Source organism: Rhipicephalus microplus, chromosome 1 (genome assembly GCF_043290135.1).
Source record: "Rhipicephalus microplus isolate Deutch F79 chromosome 1, USDA_Rmic, whole genome shotgun sequence".
Classification (NCBI taxonomy): domain Eukaryota; kingdom Metazoa; phylum Arthropoda; class Arachnida; order Ixodida; family Ixodidae; genus Rhipicephalus; species Rhipicephalus microplus.
In genome coordinates this window covers 238,142,588-238,164,149 of record NC_134700.1, presented here as the reverse complement: position 1 = coordinate 238,164,149, position 21,562 = coordinate 238,142,588, and the positions used below count along the sequence as shown (strand labels likewise).

At 48.0% G+C, this 21,562-nt stretch overlaps 1 protein-coding gene across 2 annotated transcripts in view; it reads left to right on the top strand.

Annotated features, from left to right (window-relative positions):
• LOC119166189 (protein 5NUC) overlaps window positions 1-21,562 on the top strand; it is a 55,659-nt gene that overhangs the window by 754 nt on the left and 33,343 nt on the right. For both annotated transcript variants that reach the window (XM_075891671.1, XM_075891672.1), the window contains exons 2-3: window positions 1,992-2,249; window positions 3,406-3,543. In XM_075891671.1, the coding sequence (XP_075747786.1) occupies window positions 1,992-2,249; window positions 3,406-3,543 (396 nt within the window). The remainder of the gene's footprint in view (window positions 1-1,991; window positions 2,250-3,405; window positions 3,544-21,562) is intronic.

The following is a 21,562-nucleotide window of genomic DNA, read 5'->3' as shown; positions in this document are numbered from 1 at the left end:
TCGCGTGTTGTCGGTAGCTACCGTAGATCGCGTGATGCCGATCTACTACCGATCGGCAGTGTTTTCTGACCATACTCAAAAAGTGCTACAAGGCACCTTTAAGGCTCATTTTCTTAGCAAAACTACGGCTCTACATTCGAAGTCAACATATCAGTTCCCTGCGCTAGACCCTTGATAGACGGGCCCCCAACTTATCTGTCGGTAGCCCTCCTGCACAGCCCTGCTGCCATTTGATGAAGATGGCGGTTGCGCCTCCACGACCACGGCGTACGAGGAACGATGCACGGTTCATCTCTGAAAGAGCAAGGGGTGAAAGGTTATATATTTATTTTTATGTATATAAAGAAAGTTTGATGCCACTGCGTGGCGCCGGATACTCCTCTTCGCATGCACAACAGTCGTCATCGCATATTACATATCAAACACAAGTTATACAAAGGTGGATAGCACGCCCCACCGCGGTGGTCTAGTGGCTAAGGTACTCGGCTGCTGACCCGTAGGTCGCGGGATCGAATCCAGGCTGCGGCGGCTGCATTTCCGATGGAGGCGGAAATGTTGTAGGCCCGTGTGCTCAGATTTGGGTGCACGTTAAAGAACCCCAGGTGGTCAAAATCTCCGGAGCCCTCCACTACGGCGTCTCTCATAATCATATGGTGGTTTTGGGACGTTAAACCCCACAAATCAATCATCAAATCAAAAATGCACAGCACAACGCTCACGCACTGAGTACAAGTTTTCGAATACAGAAATTTGTCCTCACAAAACAGAACCTGAAAAAAAACATAAGTAATTACGCTATAGAAATATGGCAGGTCGCCGCACTGAATGTATGTGTGGCTTAGTAAGTTTCCTCATCGTTTTTATGCTGTAACATAACCAATGAGTACAAACTTGCCCAGGCTATACTGTACTCTATCGATATCCGCGTGCAAAAGCAGCCCCCGTATCGCTAATATGATTACCACGTTTTGTTCAGCTGAATATGTTATCGGCCACACAGCGAATATAAATAAGTGAAACGGCGACAATTTTGCGAAAAAGTCTACTGGAAGAAAGTAAGGAAGAACGCGCATGCCGTAGTTCTATCTCAAGTGTTGTAGTCCGTGGGGTCTGCAGATACGCCGCCGCTCTCTGACCACACCGACAAAGTCACGCCATCAGACAAACGAACAGGTGTACATTTATTATTAACCGAGTTTACAAGGTCAAGCTCGCCAGGCGAATCTGGCTTGTTATAAGACAAATAACCTAATAGAATACTTATAAAACACAGAGTAAATATAACAAACAGCAAAACAACACATCACATACAATGTATTTGGAATGCGGTGGCGCCGACTCACCACGAGGGTCCGACCTGCAGTGCCGTACCCACGAATCACGCCGAGAGAACGCCCGTCCATCACCGCTACCCAACTACCGACGTCAAAGAGATTCGCTGCCGTACCTTACGCCCGCATATTCTCGCCGACGGGGCAGCGTCTCCGCGCCACCTCTCCATCCACGGTGGAACTAAAGCTAATCCGTCGGACGTGCATGAGACGTGTCCAAAACGATTTTACATGCAGATAGTGAGTGGTACAATTCCCACAACTTGCAATAACAGTAAAGATGCATCCGATATATTATAGAGCTGGATATCAAACTTATCAAATTTTCCAAGTATTATACAAAATTTTGTGGTACTTCATTAACAACAACATTACTTCAAGAGTGATATCGCATCAATTATTCGAGTAGGTATGATACTCCTATCTTTTCCATTACTTATATTATAGTGGGATCGCTTCAGTTCAGAAGCATCCCGTGTATTCAATGAATATGCTTCACCCGGTGAAGAAGGTCACATGAACTTTTGAAGAACTTACGTCAGAAATTTGATGCTACAGTTTGTCGGTACCGTATCTCTGCAGGCAATATTAGGTGTTAAAGATGTCGTCATGGCATCCTTATTGGCAGTGTTGAGCTCATTATTCGCTTCAAATTTTCAGTGTCATTCCAGCGGTGAAGCCCTTGATCAAACTGGAAATACTATGATGCGCCACCTAAAATGCGAAGCAAATGGCATACTCTTCGTCACCTTAGTGTCCCTTATTTCTTGCGATACCGGAGATTTCAATTTGACAATTCTACACACGAACGACATTCACGCTCACTTGGAAGAAAGCAACAAATATGGCGGCACCTGTTTTCCTGAGCTTAAGAACAAGTCCAAATGCGTCGGTGGAGTGGCTAGGATCGTTCAAAAAGTGAGTACACATCTGGAACAAATAACGTTTGATGAACTTCGATACGTCATGATAGCGTAGGCTTAAGCAAATGTTAAAATGCATTTAAACTTGGTTCGTGTGAAAGTATGGGGCCGGTGCTAGGTGGGAGAGAGTCGTATGCAAGATACAGCAGGCAGCCATGCGTGCACTGGTAGTCAAAGTACGGAGGGACAGAGGAGCGTGGCGCCGTATCAGCCTACGTGTGCCACCTACAACGGATGTAGTGAGTGAAGCCGTCTCGGTGAAGCAAGCCGCGTGTAGTATATACGTCTGAACGAAATGCCAGACTGGAAGTGAGCGGTACTAAGGGTCTTGCTAAACTAAATAAATACACTCGACAGCTGCCAGTTTTAAATCTATAACAGAGAGAGCGTCATGTTTATTAAGCCTTAACCTTCCCGTACACAACCCTGCGTATGTCATATTCGTGGAGTTATTATTATTATTATACGCATTTATCAAAAGTGTACAAATATATTACGTGTACACGATTCCTTTTTTTACACCGGTGTCACATGGTCACTCTCGATCGTGCACAGTTGAATCATGTCAGCATCGTATTTCTTGGTGATTATTGGTTTTTATACGCAAAGTGCAAAAGGAAGTCCATTACTGTTGAGAAATTTTATTCAGATTGGGTTAAGCAGTGATTAATACTACACCGTGTAACACCAGTTATACCACCAATATACAAAATGCAATTATTATAATTTCTCATAATCGTATAGAAAAAGAAAAGTAGAAAAGGGTATACAGCGGTGTGCGAAGTTGCAAAAAAGTTTCATTCAAGGCAAACCCTGTCTTATGGCTGATATATACTAAACAATTCAATTCACAAAATATTTGCCCACTATAATTTATTAATAGCTTGTCAGATAGATAATTTTACTGCAAAATTCATGCTTTTCGGGAAGTCATGTAAATATCCATGTATATACTAATAAAACTGCATTAATCAATTCCTATATCTATCATTCTCTCAACGAAACAGTAGTCGCGACAAAGCAGTTTATTTTCAATTTAACAACGTTTATGTTCCACATAGCGTTACTTCTTCGTACCCTTGTCTCGTGTGTTTCTTGGTAAGAAAATAATAATGTCAATAATATATGGTATCAAATGTGTTGCCTCTCAGGTCAAAGAAATCAGAAATGAAACTCCTGATGCGCTTTTTCTGAACGCCGGAGACTTCTTTCAAGGCACACCTTACTACACCCTTTTCAAGCAAGAAGTCATCAGTGCAATCATGTCGGTGATGGGTTATGACTATGCGGTGAGTTCATATCAACCTTTTATTATTCGCCCTGACCACGTTATTTTTCTAACGCCACCGAAATCCAATTCACGACACGAGTCCACGGGACCAAGCCGTGGTATCATCTCCCTCCTCCCTGGATCCGCACGTGACAACATCCGTCCACGAACGCTGTAAAACCCAATAACGGCAAAAGCTCTTTCCCTAGCATGCAGGCACCATAAAGTGAAAACTACTATGCAGGGGTGATGGCACCCCACAATTCTTAGTTCCTAAAATGAGTGTCTTTATTACCGAAAAATCCGGCTTCTAGTCATGACAGACTCGTGTGTATTAGAAAAGTCGGCTGCAACATTGCCACCGTATCTAATGCCGTGCAGCATTTTAAAGTTTTCAAATAAGTGAGGCATCAAGGCCACATTCAATTACCAAGAATAACAACACAAATGTCAAGAATTTTCGTAATGCACTGTATAAACAATATTAAGGAGTAAGAATTCTCGGGCTCTTTCCCTTCAGAGCCTCTGCTACAGCTTTTAGATATACACAGGGCTTTCTATAAGCGCACACAGCAATGTCACATTACTGCAAAAACAAAGCGAAAGAGTGCATTTGTTGCAACAAGTAATCCTACGATACAGTAGGCGCATAACGAAAGCACGTCATCACTGTTGCCGCAGCACGCAACAACAAAAACTGCCTCATAAAGTAACCGTACCAGGTCGGGAAAAATATATGCAGGGCAGTACTGCTGCAGCAGCAAGTAACCATACCATATGGCGCAGAAAGTAGGATACCACAGCTAAAAAGCAACGAACCATAGCATAGGTGTTGCTTTTGCTAGCATCGGTCAAATGGTGGGTAATCTCCGCTACAGTTGCCACATCTTGGTCAAATAGTGCAATTAAAATAGTAGTTACGCACTATTTGAAATTCACCTGAGTGGAAGTTTGTGCTGCAACTTTTTGGTGTGTGTATTTATATCCCCGCTATGTATCATATATATATATATATATATATATATATATATATATATATATATATATATATATATATATATATATATATATATATATATATATATATATATATATATATATATATATATATATATATATATATATATATATATATAATGACGACTCGGTTGTAGCGAGGTTTATTGGCCGTGAACTCGGGAACGAACAAGCGCAACGGACCCGACAAAGAAGCGCTCGTGCCAAGCAGATGATGATTGTCAGCCAGAACATATGATGATGATTGACTGCTGTTCAGATGAGGATGAAGCGCATAATAGATGCCTACACTGATTCTCCCCCCGTGGAAGCGGCCAGCCTGGCCGCTGCGGGCGGGTAGTCAAGGTGACGAGGAACGTCATGTGAAAAGCTTCATGCGGGAAACGTGTACAATTTCGGTGCTGCGGTAACGACGGTCAGTTGGCACGACAAGAGGCGTCACACGATAGTTGACAGGTGAAGTCTGCTCTAAAACAACATATGGGCCGATGAATCGAGGCTGGAACTTGTCGCAGAGACCAGGTGTGCGAATTGGTGTCAATAGCAGCACCTCGTCACCCGGTCGGAATGATACCACACAATGAGAGGTGTCGTAGACGGCCTTCCTTGCTTGTTGCGTAGCTTCCGTGTTCATACGAGCGCGCTGGCGGCACTGGGCAAGGCGAGAAATATATTCTTCGCAAGAAGATGGTGATGTAGGGCCATTGCTGGTGAAGAAGGAAACATCGATAAAGAAAGTAGGTGAACGTCCGTAAACGATATAAAACGGTGAGTAGCCTGTTGTGCGCTGAACAGCGGTGTTGTAGGCGAAAGTGAGGAACGGTAGAAGTTTATCCCAGTTTCTGTGATCCGGTTGAATGTATACGGCTATCATGTCGGCAAGGGTTCGATGAAATCTCTCGGTCAGACCATTTGTTTGAGGATGGTAGCTAGACGCCATCTTGTGTGTGGTACCAGAAACGCGAAGAACTTCACCTAAAAGCTGTGATAAGAACACCTTTCCACGGTCACTCAGAAGTACACGAGGTGCACCATGACGTAGTATTATGGCCTGAAGGACGAAGTCAGCAACTTCCGATGCTGAACCAGTAGCTACTGAAGTTGTCTCGGCGTAGCGTGTCATATGGTCTACGGCGGTGACTATCCATCTATTTCCAGCACCAGTAACAGGAAGGGGTCCATAAAGATCGACACCGACGACCTCGAAAGGTGTTGTAGGGCACGTCATTGGCTGTAACTGACCAGCTGGGGGAGATGTCGGAAGTTTGCGAAGTTGGCATGGAGAGCAGGAACCCACGTACTTTGCTACGCTGGTAGAAATCCCAGGCCAATAAAAGCGGCTTCGAATGCGGTCGTAGGTTTTGTGAAAGCCTAGGTGGCCAGCAGTCAAATCGTCATGAAAGGCGTTAAGTGCATGATGTCGAAGAGCGCGTGGCAGAACAGGTACCCAGCGTGTGCCGTCGTGATGATATATGTGACGATACAGCACACCGTCCTGAAACTCGAAGTGCTCGAGTTGCCGACGAAGGCGTACATTGGGTGGACGCGTAGCTCCTGAAAGGTGGTCTATAATGCGCCGACAATACGGGTCAGCCTGCTGGTGAGAACTGAAGGGTTGTTCATCGTCGATTGGCGGTTGGTACAGCGAGGCGAGCAAGGCAACAGAAGTGGGAGTCACGTCCGCACTGGTGTCGTTGGAGGTGGCAGCTGGAGTGTCGAACGACGGTGTCGGTAGTGGGCAACGAGAAAGAGCGTCGGCGTCTTGATGTTTTTTGCCCGATTTATAAATAATCTCAAACTGATACTCCTGTAGGCGTAAAATCCAACGACCCAAGTGTCCGGACAAGTTCTTCATTGTCGAAAGCCAGCATAAGGCGTGGTGGTCCGTTACGATGGTGAATTGACGGCCGTACAGATAAGGACGGAACTTTTGTATGGGCCAAAACACAGCGAGGCACTCCTGCTCAGTGATGGTATAGTTTTTTTCGGTAGAAGTTAGCACTCGGCTAGCATATGCGATGACCCTTTCCCGTCCAGAGTTATCGCGTTGGAGGAGAACAGCACCTATACCGCAGCCGCTGGCGTCGGTATGCAGGAGTGTTGGGGCGGTGTCATCAAAATGGCAGAGTACAGGTTCTGACGTCAAAGCTTTCTTCAATAGGTGAAACGCCGACTGGCATTCCTCGGACCACACAAAGGGTGCATTAGATGCAAGTAGTTTGTGAAGTGGCGCAGCTATTGAAGCGAAATTTTGTATGAAGTGACGAAAATATGATGCGAGGCCAAGAAAACTTCGCAAATCCTTAAGTCTTGTGGGGCATGGAAATCGAAGGACGGCAGCGATCTTTTCGGGGTCAGGGCGAATACCGTCCTTGCTGACGACATGACCGAGAACCTTGATGGATTTGGTGGCGAAACGGCACTTCTTAGTGTTGAGCTGCAGACCCGCACCGGCGAGGCATGTTAGGACGTCATCCAAGCGGCTCAGGTGCTGAGAAAACGTTGATGAAAAGATGATAATGTCATCAAGGTAGCAGAGACACGTCTTCCATTTCAGACCACGCAGGACGGTGTCGATCATGCGTTCAAACGTCGCGGGCGCATGGCAGAGCCCGAAAGGCATCACGTTAAATTCGTATAGGCCATCGGGGGTTGCAAATGCCGTTTTTTCTTTGTCGTCATCGTGCATGGGAATTTGCCAATATCCCGAACGCAAATCAAGGCTTGAAAAGTATTCGGCGCCTTGCAGTGAATCAAGGGCGTCGTCGATGCGTGGCATGGGGTATACATCCTTGCGTGTGATGTTGTTAAGTGCCCGGTAATCAACGCAAAAGCGCACGGAGCCATCTTTTTTCCGTACCAAAACAACAGGGGATGACCAAGGGCTAGTTGATGGACGAATTATTTCTCGTTGGAGCATGTCAGCGACGTTTTCCTCGGTGATTTTTCGCTCAGCGAGAGACACGCGGTACGGGCGGCGATGTACAATAGATGTTCCCTCCGTCTGAATGCGATGCGCTGCAGTGGTAGTTCGGCCCAACGTTGAAGAGTAGGTGTCGAAAGAATCGGCGTGTTTCGTTAATAACGCAAGCAACTGCTGCGCCTGCATAGCTGTTAAGTCATCACTGATAAGAGCTGTGAAGGGAGAGGATGAGGTAGGCTTACTCATAGAACGGTCGTTGGTAGAGGCAGGGTTAAGTGGCGTGACGCTGACAGGCTCAGCATCCACAATGGATGGATGGATGCTATGAGCGTCCCCTTTATAACGGGGTGGTGACAAGTATGCCACCAGGCTCGACAAAAAAAAAACCCTTTTTCTTTTTTTTTTATGTTGGCCTAATGCCTCTATTTCGATAAATTCTATCTTAATGGAAAAAAAGGTAAATTTTCAGCTTAAGTTCTCTGCCATTTACGGCACACTGTCCATATTTTATTTTTCCAATATTTATTTTTGTCCTTTCTCTCTAATTTTCTGCCACCAATACTCTAACCGTGTCTTACTTATTTCAATCGCGGGTGTGTTCAGCTTTCCATTGTTGTCCCTAAAACCCAAGGCTTCTTGTAGGCTCGTGCCCAAACGTACACCTGGGTGGATATCTCCACATTCAATCAGAACATGCTCCGCCGTTTCCTTATCTTTCCCGCAGCATGTGCATTGTTCTTCTTCTTTACTGAATCTTGCTTTATAACTACGGGTTCTAAGGCAGCCCGATCTCGCTTCAAACAGTAAAGCGCTTCCCCTTGAATCATCGTAAAATGCCTCCCTCCTTATTTCATTTTTGCCCTTTCGGTAGTTACTCAAAGCCGGTGTTTTCTCCATAGCTGCCATCCAGTAAATCCTCTCCGCCTCCCTGACTTTTCCCTTAACGCTCTTTGTTGACACAACACAGGCTACTGCAGTGCCCTCTGGCAGGAGAACTTTTTCTGGCGTTTCATTCGTAGCAATGACGAGTGCGGAGCCATGGTGAAAGCGTACGACACCTGATGCAAGTGCTACGCCTTTTGCGACGCAAGTCGACGAAGGGGACACCAAGACGTCCCCGTGGTCGATGTCCTTAGAGATCAGGGTCACAATTCGTTCTTGGTGTGGCGGTAGTTCGAGATCTTCGCGAGCGAACAGGCGTAGAGGCTTGTAAACGCCTTCGTCGAACATGGAGTCCGTATTAGTTAGGTGCAGAATCCGTTCACCACAACATATAGCGGCTGAAGAAGAAGATAGGAAGTCCCACCCTAGAATTAGCTGGTGAGAGCACCGGGTAAGCACAGTGAACTCGATGTAATGCAAAATGTCATCAATAAACACACGAGCAGTACAAAGAGCAAAAGGGCGGATAGCGTTCCCCTGGGCTTCGACTAGATTGGGTCCATTATAAGGTGTCATTACTTTCTTCAGGCGTTTGCACAAATGATACCTAATCACAGAAACTGTAGCACCGGTGTCCACCAAAGCGTCCACGAGAACTCCTTCCACCGTAACAGAAACCATGTTGAACGGGCGTGCTGGAGGAATATGAGTCCTACTGTTACATGCAGTTTCTCCTCCGAAAACTGCATCATTTAGTTTTCCGACCGGTTATCAGTTGTAAACGAGGCTGGCCGAAGAGGAGAGGAGGAGCGACGGAAGGGTGAAGGTGATCGGCGTCGGCTTGAACGGTAAGTGTTCCGCGTCTCAGTCGACGCGGGCGGAGATGGAGACCGCTGCTGTCCAGATGAATAACGCCGAGCATAAGAATCCCCTCTGGAAAAGTCCCGTTCGCACATGTCGTACCCGCGACGCTCGTCCTGCTGGCGCTTGCGGCAGAAGCGCGATATATGGCCACGATGTCCACAGTAAAAGCATGTTGGGCGAGGCGGGCGCCAAGGCGGGTAGTAGAGGTCGTTCGGCACACCGGGAGGTAGCGCACTCAAGTGGACTGACGGAGGGTCGGGTGGTATTGGCCGGAAGTGGACCGGTGGTGCAGCAGCAACCGGCGTGAATGATGGCAGCGGTGAAGTAGAGTTTACGTTGCGAGGAGGCGCGGCCGCAACTTGCGCGTACGTTGGAGGGCTAGCGGAGGTGGCTGGACGTAGGCTGGACCGGTGAATGATGTTAGTTCCTCCCTTACGATGTCACGGAGGGCCATGCTTGAAGGCTGTGTGACAGATGGAGAAGGTTGTGAGATGCCCATTGATTGAAGTTCTTCTCGTATGATCTCCCGTATCATGTCACGCAGGTCCCGGTCTGCGGTACGGTGTTCACTATTGCCCGACTGAAGGCGAACAGAATCAAGTTCATCGAGACGCTGACACGTAGAGACGACGTCCGTGACAGTAGAAGGATTCCGGGCAACAAGGGCATTGTAGGCAATGCTTCCGATGCCCTTCAGGATGTGGCGCAGTTTGTCCGACTCGGACATCGAAGAATTGACGCGCCGGCAAAGCGCAAGGACATCCTCGATATAAGATGTGTATGACTTGCCGGGATGTTGTTGGCGAGTATCTAGGGCCCTCCTTGCTAGAGCGGATCGAACGGCTGGCGTGCCGAATACTTGGCGAAGCTGCTGCTTGAAGGCAGGCCAGTCGGTGAGGTCGATCTCATGGTTTAAGAACTATGTCTTGGCAACGCCCGTGAGATAAAGCGATACTCGGCGGAGCTTGTTAGAGTCGTCCCAGTGATTAGTTGCGCTTACCCGCTCATAGTTATCGAGCCAGTCCTCCACATCTTCGCCGCGGAGACCAGCGAAGATCGGAGGGTCACGCTGGTGGTTTACGATGTAAAGAGGAGGGGCTTGCGGCGCAGTGACGGCTTGCGGCGCAGAGACGGGAGCCGAAAGGGCATCCACCCACTCACTCTGAGACATGTTGGCGGACTGAGGGTCCAAGCGGCGGCCTGAACGGAGCTCCAGCGAGTAGGCGTTGTAAGTAGAGGTACTGGGAACGTCAATCCACCTCCACCACGTATGACGACTCGGTTGTAGCGAGGTTTATTGGCCGTGAACTCGGGAACGAACAAGCGCAACGGACCCGACAAAGAAGCGCTCGTGCCAAGCAGATGATGATTGTCAGCCACAACATATGATGATGATTGACTGCTGTTCAGATGAGGATGAAGCGCATAATAGATGCCTACAATATATATATATATATATATATATATATATATATATATATATATATATATATATATATATATATATATAGTTATAAACTTCGAAAATAGTGCAGTACCGGAAACAAAACAATAAAATATTTATTTAATCCTAACAGTTTCGGCTGGTGGACCAGCCTTCTTCGGAGGATGTAAGTGAAAAACCACCATTTCACTTACATCCTCCGAAGAAGGCTGGTCCACCAGCCGAAACTGTTAGGATTAAATAAATATTTTATTGTTTTGTTTTTTATACTGCACTATTTTCGAAGTTTATAACTTTTATTACGGTAGCCGGAAGAAACTCTGATCATCTATTTCATCTATCTATCTATCTATATATATATGTACAGGCAGGCATGGTGGTTGAGTGGCCATGGCGTTGCAAGTAGTCAAGTAGATCCTCCGTGAGTGGTCACAACGTGAAAGGTTAAAAGCCGACTGACCCATCAAGGAGAAACCCTTTCCTTACGCACGCCGTCGCTGACCCCTCCCGCCACCACGGCGACAATCTTGGGTGGCCCGACACACGTCGAGAACTGGCCAGCACGGGATAGGAACCGGATGTGGACGTACACCAACATTTGGTTTCATGCTCAGTGTTCACAGTGGTTTTCCCTTTCTTTTTTTTCTTTTTCCTTCTTTTTCTTTTTTTCTTTTTTTTCTTCATTTTCTTCTCTTTTTTTCTTCTTTCTTTTTTTTAGTTCTCTCTCACTCTCGCAAGCATTTTTCAAGGCGAGAGGGACGCGGCAGCAACGAAGTTTGGAAGTTCATGTTAGTATAACTCATCCCCTGATGAAGGGAGGACCCCTCCCGAAACTGTTGGGAAATTATATATTTATCCTCGTTGACAACGCTCCCGTTGTGCCATATCCCATACCTTCACGAAGACTAACTGTCCCATTGAATCATTGCTCCCACTATATATAATAGTATTTGTGCTGGTGGGTTTATTATCTGTTTGTGTGTTCAAAGCTTCCAGACAAATAGTATATACACTCCGTGTGTTGTGATGTTTATATATATATATATATATATATATATATAGATAGATAGATAGATAGATAGATAGATAGATAGATAGATAGATAGATAGATAGATAGATAGATAGATAGATAGATAGATAGATAGATAGATAGATAGATAGATAGATAGATAGATAGATAGATAGATAGATAGATAGATAGATAGATAGATAGATAGACAGATAGATAGATAGATAGATAGATAGATAGATAGATAGATAGATAGATAGATAGATAGATAGATAGATAGATAGATAGATAGATAGATAGATAGATAGATAGATAGATAGATAGATAGATAGATAGATAGATAGATAGATAGATAGATAGATAGATAGATAGATAGATAGATAGATAGATAGATAGATAGATAGATAGATAGATAGATAGATAGATAGATAGATAGATAGATAGATAGATAGATAGATAGATAGATAGATAGATATATAGATAGATATTGAAATGTAAGGGTGAAGAAAACCTTTATTAGGCCCAGAAGACACGATGAAGCAACCACGCCAAAGGCACAGAACTCAGACAAGCCAAGTCCCCACAGCAGAAGAAGATGACGACCACTCGTGATGATGAATATGTGTAAAGATAGTAGATGTGCTTAATGAATGCCTGCACTAACTTCCCCCCCCCCCCACGTGAAAGCGGTCATCCTGACCGCAGTTCTTGGCCAAATTTAAAGCGAAGATGAACGCCGTATGAAAGGCTTCATGCTGCATACGTGGACTATTTCTGCTGCCCTGTAGCGGCGGTCTGTCGGAAGAAGAACGGGTGCCACGCGATAATTCACAAGACACGTTTGCTCCAAGGCAGTGTAGGGGCCAATAAAACTTAATTGAAACTTCTCGCACAGTCCGGGAATGCGAATGGGTGTAAGAAGGAGGACTTCGTCGCCAGGGCTGAAAGACACGGCACCATGAGAGGCATCATATTCAAGCTTGCGATCCTGTTGCTTGGCTTCAGTGTTGACGCGAGCCAGCTGGCGGCAATGAAGTAGACGAGACACGTATTCTTCACTTGAAGATGAACATGGTTTGACAGGCGCAGAAAAGAACGAAACATCGAGGAAAGAAGAGGGGAAGCGACCGTGGACGAGATAGAACGGCGAGTAACCGGTTGTGCGCTGTACAGAGGTATTATACGCAAAAGTGACAAATGGCAAAATGGTGTCCCAGTTTCTGTGGTCGGGTTCGATATACATCGCAATCATATCTGACAGTGTACGATGAAAGCGCTCAGTCAGGTCGTTCGTCTGAGTATGGTAACTGGAGCTTGTTTTGTGTGTAGTGCCGGCTGCCTTGAGCACTTCTTCGACGAGTTCTGAAAGAAATACTCTTCCATGGTCGCTCAGGATTACACGAGGAGCTCCATGTCGAAGGATTATTGCTCGAAGGATGAAGTCGACCACTTCCGAAGCTGATGCAGAAGGCACGGGAGCTGTTTCGGCGTAGCGGGTCAGGTGGTCGACAGCAGTAACTATCCATCCATTGACCGTGACAGTCATAGGAAGCGGACCATACAGGTCAATACCAACTACCTGGAATGGTTGCAGGGGACACGGGAGCGGTTGTAATGGTCCACTTCGAGTTAATGTAGGTAGCTTGCGACGCTGACAAAGGGCGCATGAGGCAACGTACTTCGTGACACAGGTGGACAAGCCCGGCCAGTAGTAGTGATATCTTATGCGGTCATACGTTTTCTGGAAGCCCATGTGTCCAGCAGACATGTCGTCGTGATATGTCTTGAGGACTTGAGCCCGAAGAGAGCGAGGTAGAACGGGCACCCAGCGTTGACCATCAGAGTGGTAGATATGACGGTACAGGACGTGGTTGTTGAGCTTGAATTGCGTCAGCTGTCGGCGAAGACGGGCGTTAGGGGGCCGGCAAGTCTCGTCAAGACAGTCCATGATGCAGCGACAGTAAGGGTCAGCACGTTGGTGAGATAAGAACAAACCACACTCGCTTGGAGAAGTTGGGTCCAAAGTAGTTAATGACAAAATTGTAGGGAAGAGACGGCCGAAAGCTTCTCGTGTGTGGCAGTGGCAGGTTTGTTAAGCGGCTCCGAAAAGAGCGGGCAACGCGAAAGTGCGTCGGCGTCTTGATGCTTGTTTCCCGACTTGTACGTGATAGTGAAGTCGTATTCTTGTAAGCGAAGAATCCAGCGACCAAGGCGGCCGGACAAGTTCTTGATTGTCGAGAGCCAGCACAAGGCGTGATGGTCCGTAAACACAGTAAAGTGGCGGCCATGGAGATATGGTCGAAACTTTTCTATCGACCATACGACCGCTAGGCACTTCTGTTCGGTGATGGTATAATTCTTTTCAGCAGGGGTCAGTGCACGGCTCGCGTATGCGACGACTTTCTCACGTGATGATTTGTCTCGCTGTAGGAGAATTTCACCAATGCCTCGACCACTAGCGTCTGCATGCAGGAGCGTAGGCGCGGTTTCGTCGAAATGGCAGAGGACTGGTTCGGATGTGAGTGCACACTTCAGTTGGGCAAACGCCGCTTCACATTCAGGAGACCACACAGAGGCGACGCCTGATCCGAGAAACTTGTGCAATGGTGAAGCTATTGAGGCGAAGTCTCGAATGAATCGGCGAAAATAAGAAGCGAGGCCGAGGAAACTGCGCAAATCTTTGGCTTTTTCAGGACGCGGGAAGTGTTGGACAGTGGAAATCTTGTCAGGATCGGGACGAATACCATCCTTGCTTACGATGTGGCCTAACAATTTAATCGTCTTGCTCGCAAAACGGCACTTCTTGGTGTTCAGCTGAAGGCCTGTGTTTGCAAGGCACGTAAGAACTCCGTCCAGTCGTTGCAAGTGCTGAGGGAAGGTTGACGAGAAAATAACGATATCGTCTAAATAGCACAAGCAAGTCTTCCACTTCAAGCCTCGTAAAACTGTGTCGATCATCCGCTCGAATGTTGCTGGAGCATTGCAAAGGCCGAATGGCATGACGTTGAATTCATACAGCCCATCTGGCGTTGAAAACGCTGTCTTTTCTTTGTCATCCTCGTGCATGGATATTTGCCAGTAACCTGAACGCAGGTCTAGGCTTGAGAAGTACTCAGCACCTTGCAGTGAATCCAAAGCATCGTCTATACGCGGCATGGGGTAAACATCCTTGTGGGTAATCTTATTAAGTGCTCTGTAGTCCACGCGAAATCGCACGGAGCCACCTTTTTTCCTTACTAAAACAACAGGGAATGACCAAGGACTCGCGGAGGGACGTATAATGTTCCGTTGCAGCATATCGGCTACATTTTGTTCGATGATCTCACGCTCGGACGAAGAGACGCGATATGGTCGACGGCGTACGATGGAAGTGCCATCGGTCTGGATACGATGCCTAATAATGAACGTCTGTCCCAAAGATGAGGAATGGGCATCAAACAATCTCCTATGCTTTTGTAGCAAGGCAAGCAACTCATCTGTCTGTGAAGAGGTCAGTTCTGGACTAATAGTCGCAGCAAGAACAGAAACTCTTGATGATCGCCCAATAGAAGGAAGGTCAGAACACGCTAGCATAAGCGGGACAACAGATTCAGGTTGAGATTCAGAAACGCAAGCCATTGTGGTGCCTTTAGGAATGAGAATTTTCTCATAAGTCTGGTTTGTAGCGTAGGGAAGTCCGGAGCCATTGTGGAACCGCGCTAGACCTGAAGTAAGGGCTATACCTCTTGCGAGATAGCGTGCAGATGGTTGGACAAACACGTCACCAGATTCGATCACATTAGAAGTGATGGCAACTATCCGCTGATGACCAGGTGGTAGCTCGGTCTCTTCAGCAGCGAGCAAGCGAACGCGCTTGTCATCCGCATACAGGGCATAGTCAGTTTCCATCATATGAACAACACTTTCTCGACAGCCGATGGAAGCGTTCGCCGTAGACAGAAAATCCCAGCCTAATATAATCTGGTGGGCACACGAATTCAGCACAGCACATTGTACAAAATGAAGAAGACCAGCTATGAAAACACGAGCGGTGCACATAGCGGCAGGTCTAATGGCGTCCCCTTGAACAGCGTGCAGTGTCGGTCCATCATAAGGGGTGGTGACTTTTCGTAGACGTGAGCACAAACAACGATCAATCACAGACAAAGAAGCACCAGTGTCTACTAAAGCGTCCACGTACACACCTTCTATCAAAACAGCTATCGTATTATATGGACGCACTGGAGGAATTTCTGTCTTTTCGTTCGATGCAGCTTTTCCTCCAAAAGCTGCTGAGGTTAGTTTTCCGGGCGTTGGTTGGTGAATTGCGAGACAGGTCGCAATGGAGACGTGGAACGGCGGAGGGGTGAGGGTGAGCGGCGTCTAGTAGAGCGGTAAGAACTGGTTGGCTCAGATGTCGCAGTTGGAGACGGTGAGCGGCGTAGCGGCAGATCATAAGGACGACGTTGAAAGCGTACCAGCTTGTACCATCATCCCGTCCGTAGGTGTCGAGTCCACGACGCTCGTCCTGCTGACGCTTCCGACAGACGCGTGCAATGTGGCCCCGATAGCCGCAGTAATAACAGATCGGACGATGCGGCCGCCATGGTAGGTGAAAGGGCTGGCTAGTCACACTCGGAGTCAACGAAGCCAGCGGGACAGGCGTCGAGTGTGCGGGCATCGGTTGTACCACGGGTGGTGAGCCAGCGAGGAATTGTGCGTACGTCGGCTGGAGTCGAGGTACTGGAGAGTCTACATACGCTGGCCCGGTCATGGACGCCAACTCCTCTTTGATAGCATCCCGAAAAACAGTGTTGGAGGGGGGAGGTGGACTCGGTGTCATTGAGAGGCCGAACGATTGCAGCTCTTCCCGTATAATCACCCGGATCATGGCACGCAATGAGGCATCAGTCGTGGTAGTGTTTTCAGAGCTGTCCGGCGGTAACCGTTGGGATTCAAGTTCCTCTAGGCGTTGGCACGTGGCAACAACATCAGAGACTGTAGTCGGGTTTTGAATGACCAAGGCATTGAACGCGACCATGCAGATCCCTTTCAATAGATGACGAACTCTCTCTGATTCAGACATGGACGTGCTGAAACGGTGACAGAGAGCAAGCACATCCTCTATGTACGATGTGTAGGACTCACCGCATTGTTGCTTGCGAGAATCTAGTGTCTTCTTCGCGAGAGCTGAACGAACCGCCGGGGTTCCGAAAATTTGGCGAAGCTGTTGCTTGAAACGTGTCCTGTCCGTAATGTCCGTTTCATGATTGAAAAACCATGTTTTCGCTACGACTGTGAGATAGACAGAAACACGGCGAAGCTTGGTAGGATCATCCCAGTTGTTAGTGGAACTCGCTCGATTGAACTGGTCCAACCAATCCTCCACATCTTCACCTCGAAGTCCGGCGAACGTGGGCGGCTCACGCTGGTGCGCGGTGATAATCCACGATGGATAGGCCGTGGTAGCCGGGGCCGTGGAGGTAGACGCAGAAGCGCCGGTTGGCTCGTCCTGAGGCATGTTACTGGACACCTGGCACAAACGACGACCTGAGCGCAGCTCCAGGAGGCAGATCGGGCTGGGAGAGGACGGACGATCGTAGAGCACACTCCACCACTTGTGATGTAACGGTGAAGGCAACCTTTATTAGGCCCAGAAGACACGATGAAGTGACCACGCCTCAGGCACAGAACTCAGACAAGCCAAGTCCCCACAGCAGAAGAAGATGACGACCACTCATGATGATGAATATGTGTAAAGATAGTAGATGTGCTTAATGAACGCCTACAATATATATATATATATATATATATATATATATATATATATATATATATATATATATATATATATATACATTTTTATAGGAGCAAGAACTCTTATTAGAGGAAGAGCTTTATTCGAGGCGAGCTCGAGCTGGCACACACTGATGATGATATGTACAGATAAGGAAATTATACAAATGATGATGACACGTCCAATTGATAAAGAAGAGTCGGTGACTGCGCTCACACTATATATATATATATATATATATATATATATATATATATATATATATATATATATATATATATATATATATATATATATATATATATATATTAAAATAGAGGTGTTGTACGTCGAGAAAGGTTCAGACGTAGCTTGGCAAAATGTCCTTTATCAGGCAGGTCTGGCTAATGGCGAGCGGCGTGCGCGAGCTACTACTGCAGCCACCGATCATCATCGTCTTCTTCGTTGCCAGCAGAGCGTTCGTTACTCAGATTCATTAATTCATTACAATTACTCCCCGCGAAATAAGGAGCCATCCTGGCGACCTATGGACAAGTAAACACGGGAGGGTCGTAGCAGGGCTTAAGTCTCGAGACGTGGACAATTTCCTGGCCACGACGACGTTGGTCAGAAGATGGTTCCAGTGGCTCGATGAGGTAATTCACCGGTGACGTTTTTTGTAGCACACGATATGGGCCGTGATACTTGGGGACCAACTTGGTAGAAAGGCCAGGTGTAGCAGAGGGAACATGCAGCCAGACGAGTGAACCTGGATCGTAGGGAGTGGTGTTATTTGATGCGTCATGGTGGTGCTTTTGGCGTCCTTGGTCTTGGGTTGTGAATGCTCTTGCCAGTTGGCGGCATTCCTCAGCGTATGTAGCGGCTTGAGACAAAGTCGTGGACTCTGAGGAGTCAGGTTTGTACGAAAGAATGGTGTCCATAGTGCAAGAAGGTTCGCGTCCGTAAAGGAGGAAAAAAGGAGAGAACCCAGTAGTGCTTTGAATGGCGGTATTATAAGCGAACGTGATAAACGGGAGCACTCGGTCCCAATTGGAGTGGTCTGACGAGATATACATAGACAGCATGTCACCAAGGGTGCGGTTGAAGCGCTCTGTCATTCCATTGGTCTGGGGATGATAGGCGCTTGTAGTGCGGTGAACGACGTGGCACTCACGCAGCAATGCTGTGATGACGTCTGACAAGAATACGCGACCACGATCGCTCAGTAACTCCCGAGGTGCTCCATGACGTAATACGATGTTGTGAAGAACGAAAGTCGCAACGTCTTTTGCTGTAGACGAGGGAAGGGATGAAGTTTCGGCATACCGCGTGAGATGGTCGACGGCAACCATGATCCAGCGGTTACCGTCAGCAGTGTTGGGAAGGGGACCATAGATATCGATGCCGACGCGGTCGAATGGTCGGGATGGGCATGGTAAGGGTAGCAAGGTACCGCTGGCGTGACAAGGGGGAGTTTTTCGTCTCTGGCACGTCGAGCAGGCCCGAACGTATTGTCGTATAAAACGGTACATGCCACGCCAGTAATATCGGAGACGTATGCGAGAATAAGTCTTCAGGAAACCTGCGTGGCCACATTGGGGGTCGTCATGAAACGTGGAACAAATTTCGGATCGCAGATGACGTGGAATCACGAGTAGCCACTGACGTCCACCGGGTGCGTAGTTGCGTCGGTACAGCACGTCGTCGCGAGTGGCGAAGTGCTCCACTTGCCGACGCAACGTGCGAGAAGGGGGGGAAGCCGTCCGCCCAGCCAGGATGTCTAGAATCGAAGCAACCCAAGGGTCCTTGCGTTGCTCAGATGGCATGTCGGCGATGGTGACGGCAGTGGCATCACAGGTTATACTTTCGCAGCAGTCCGGGTCAGGGGGTAGAGGCGAACGGGATAGGGCGTCTGCGTCCGAATGTTTCCGGCCGGAGCGATAGACCACGCGAATATTATATTCTTGGAGGCGTAATGCCCATCGGGCGAGGCGACCGCTTGGATCCTTCAATGACGACAACCAGCAGAGGGCGTGGTGGTCAGTCACGACGTCAAAAGGGCGCCCGTACACGTAAGGTCGAAATTTTTCTATCGCCCAAATAATGGCGAGGCATTCCTTTTCAGTGACAGAATAGTTGCTTTCGGCTTTGCTAAGAGTTCGGCTTGCGTAGGCAACCACGTACTCTTGGAAGCCGTCTTTCTTCTGTGCAAGAATAGCGCCTAGCCCGACACCACTAGCGTCGGTGTGGATCTCTGTGGGTGCCGATGGGTCGTAGTGTCGCAGAATAGGCGGCGACGTGAGGAGGCGGCGCAGTTCATTGAAAGAGTCATCACAGGTGGCAGACCAGGCTGAAAGGTCTCTGGAGCCGGCGAGGAGCTTGGTCAAAGGAGCGATGATCGTCGCGAAATTGCGGACGAAGCGCCGGAAGTAAGAGCAAAGGCCTATGAAGCTTCGGAGCTCTTTCATGGTGGTCGGTTTGGGAAACGCTGAAACGGCTGTAAGTTTGGCAGGGTCAGGAAGAATGCCGTCTTTTGAAACCACGTGGCCAAGGATCGTAAGCTTTCGAGCGGCGAAATTGCACTTCTTCAGATTCAGTTGCAGCCCCGCGGCAGAAATACACGCGAGGACTTTCTCGAGGCGGGTTAAATGGGTTGCAAAATCAGTTGAAAAGACGATAATATCATCTAAATAACAAAGGCAAACGTTCCATTTGAGGCCTCGAAGGATAGAGTCCATCATCCGCTCGAAAGTAGCTGGCGCGTTGCAGAGGCCGAAGGGCATCACTGTGAATTCGTAAAGCCCGTCGGGCGTGATGAAAGCAGTTTTTTCACGATCGGCCTCTGCCATGGGTACCTGCCAGTATCCAGAGCGGAGATCTAAAGAAGAGAAAAATTCGGCTCCCTGTAGGCAGTCCAAGGCATCGTCAATGCGTGGCAGCGGATAGACATCCTTGCGCGTGATTCGGTTGAGACGCCGGTAGTCCACGCAAAACCTGATGGATCCGTCCTTCTTCTTCACCAACACAACTGGAGAGGCCCAGGGACTGCTTGACGGTTCGATTATGCCACGTGTCAGCATGTCGTCAACCTGTTCATTGATGGCACGGCGTTCGGTAGTTGACACACGATATGGACGCTGCCGTAATGGCGTCTCTTGACCGGTATCTATACGGTGTACAACAGATGACGCTCGACCTAAGGAAGGCTGATTGTGGTCAAACGAGGCTCGAAAACGCTGTAGGAGCTTGATCAGCTGTTTCTGCTGCCCAGGCGTGAGGTTACAATCGATGGACTTGCGGAATACATCCATAGGTTCATTAGCGTCAGTTGCGGGTGTAATGGCACAAGTCGGTAGAAATGGCTTGTCTGGATAGATCGGGTCTTCGAAAATACAATTTAAGGTCTCGAGGCTTCCCAGACACTCACCGCGGAGCAGGATGTACGGGCAAGCAGAAATGTTGCACGCATAAAGTACCGCCGAACCATTGGAAAAGTTGATGACGGCAAACGGGAGGACGATGGTTCGGTGTTGCACACTAGCTATAGTTGGTTGGAACAGGAGCGTCGAGTTAGTGGCAGCAGGGGAAAACACAGGTACTAGGACGGCGGACAACGGCGCGATGCGGACGTCAGCTGCGGCAAACACTTTCGAGGGACTATGGTGGTCGATATCAAGGCACGGATTTGTCAACGTGAGTTCAGCACGAGCGCAGTCGACGAGGGCCTGATGGGTAGAAAGGAAATCCCATCCTAGTATCACGTCGTAAGATGAACGTGGGAGAACAACAAAGTTGACGGCGTACCAAACATCTTGAATAAGAACGCGTGCTGTGCACTGAGCTGTCGGCGCGATGAAATGGGAGGTGGCTGTACGCAGAGCAAGATTCGTAAGCGGCGTTGTAACTTTTCTCAAATCGCGACACAGTTTTTCACTAATTACAGAAACGACGGCGCCTGTGTCGACAAGTGCACGTACAGCAACACCTTCTACTAGCACATCAATTTCGTTGGGCGGACAAAGAGGAGGTCTTGGAAAGTTCGACGACGACGCAGTTCTTGCCTCCGGAACTGCGGCTGTCAGTTTTCCTCTCGAGCGGGGCTCGTGCGCCGAAGCATCGGGGAGACAGATCGGCGACGGGGTG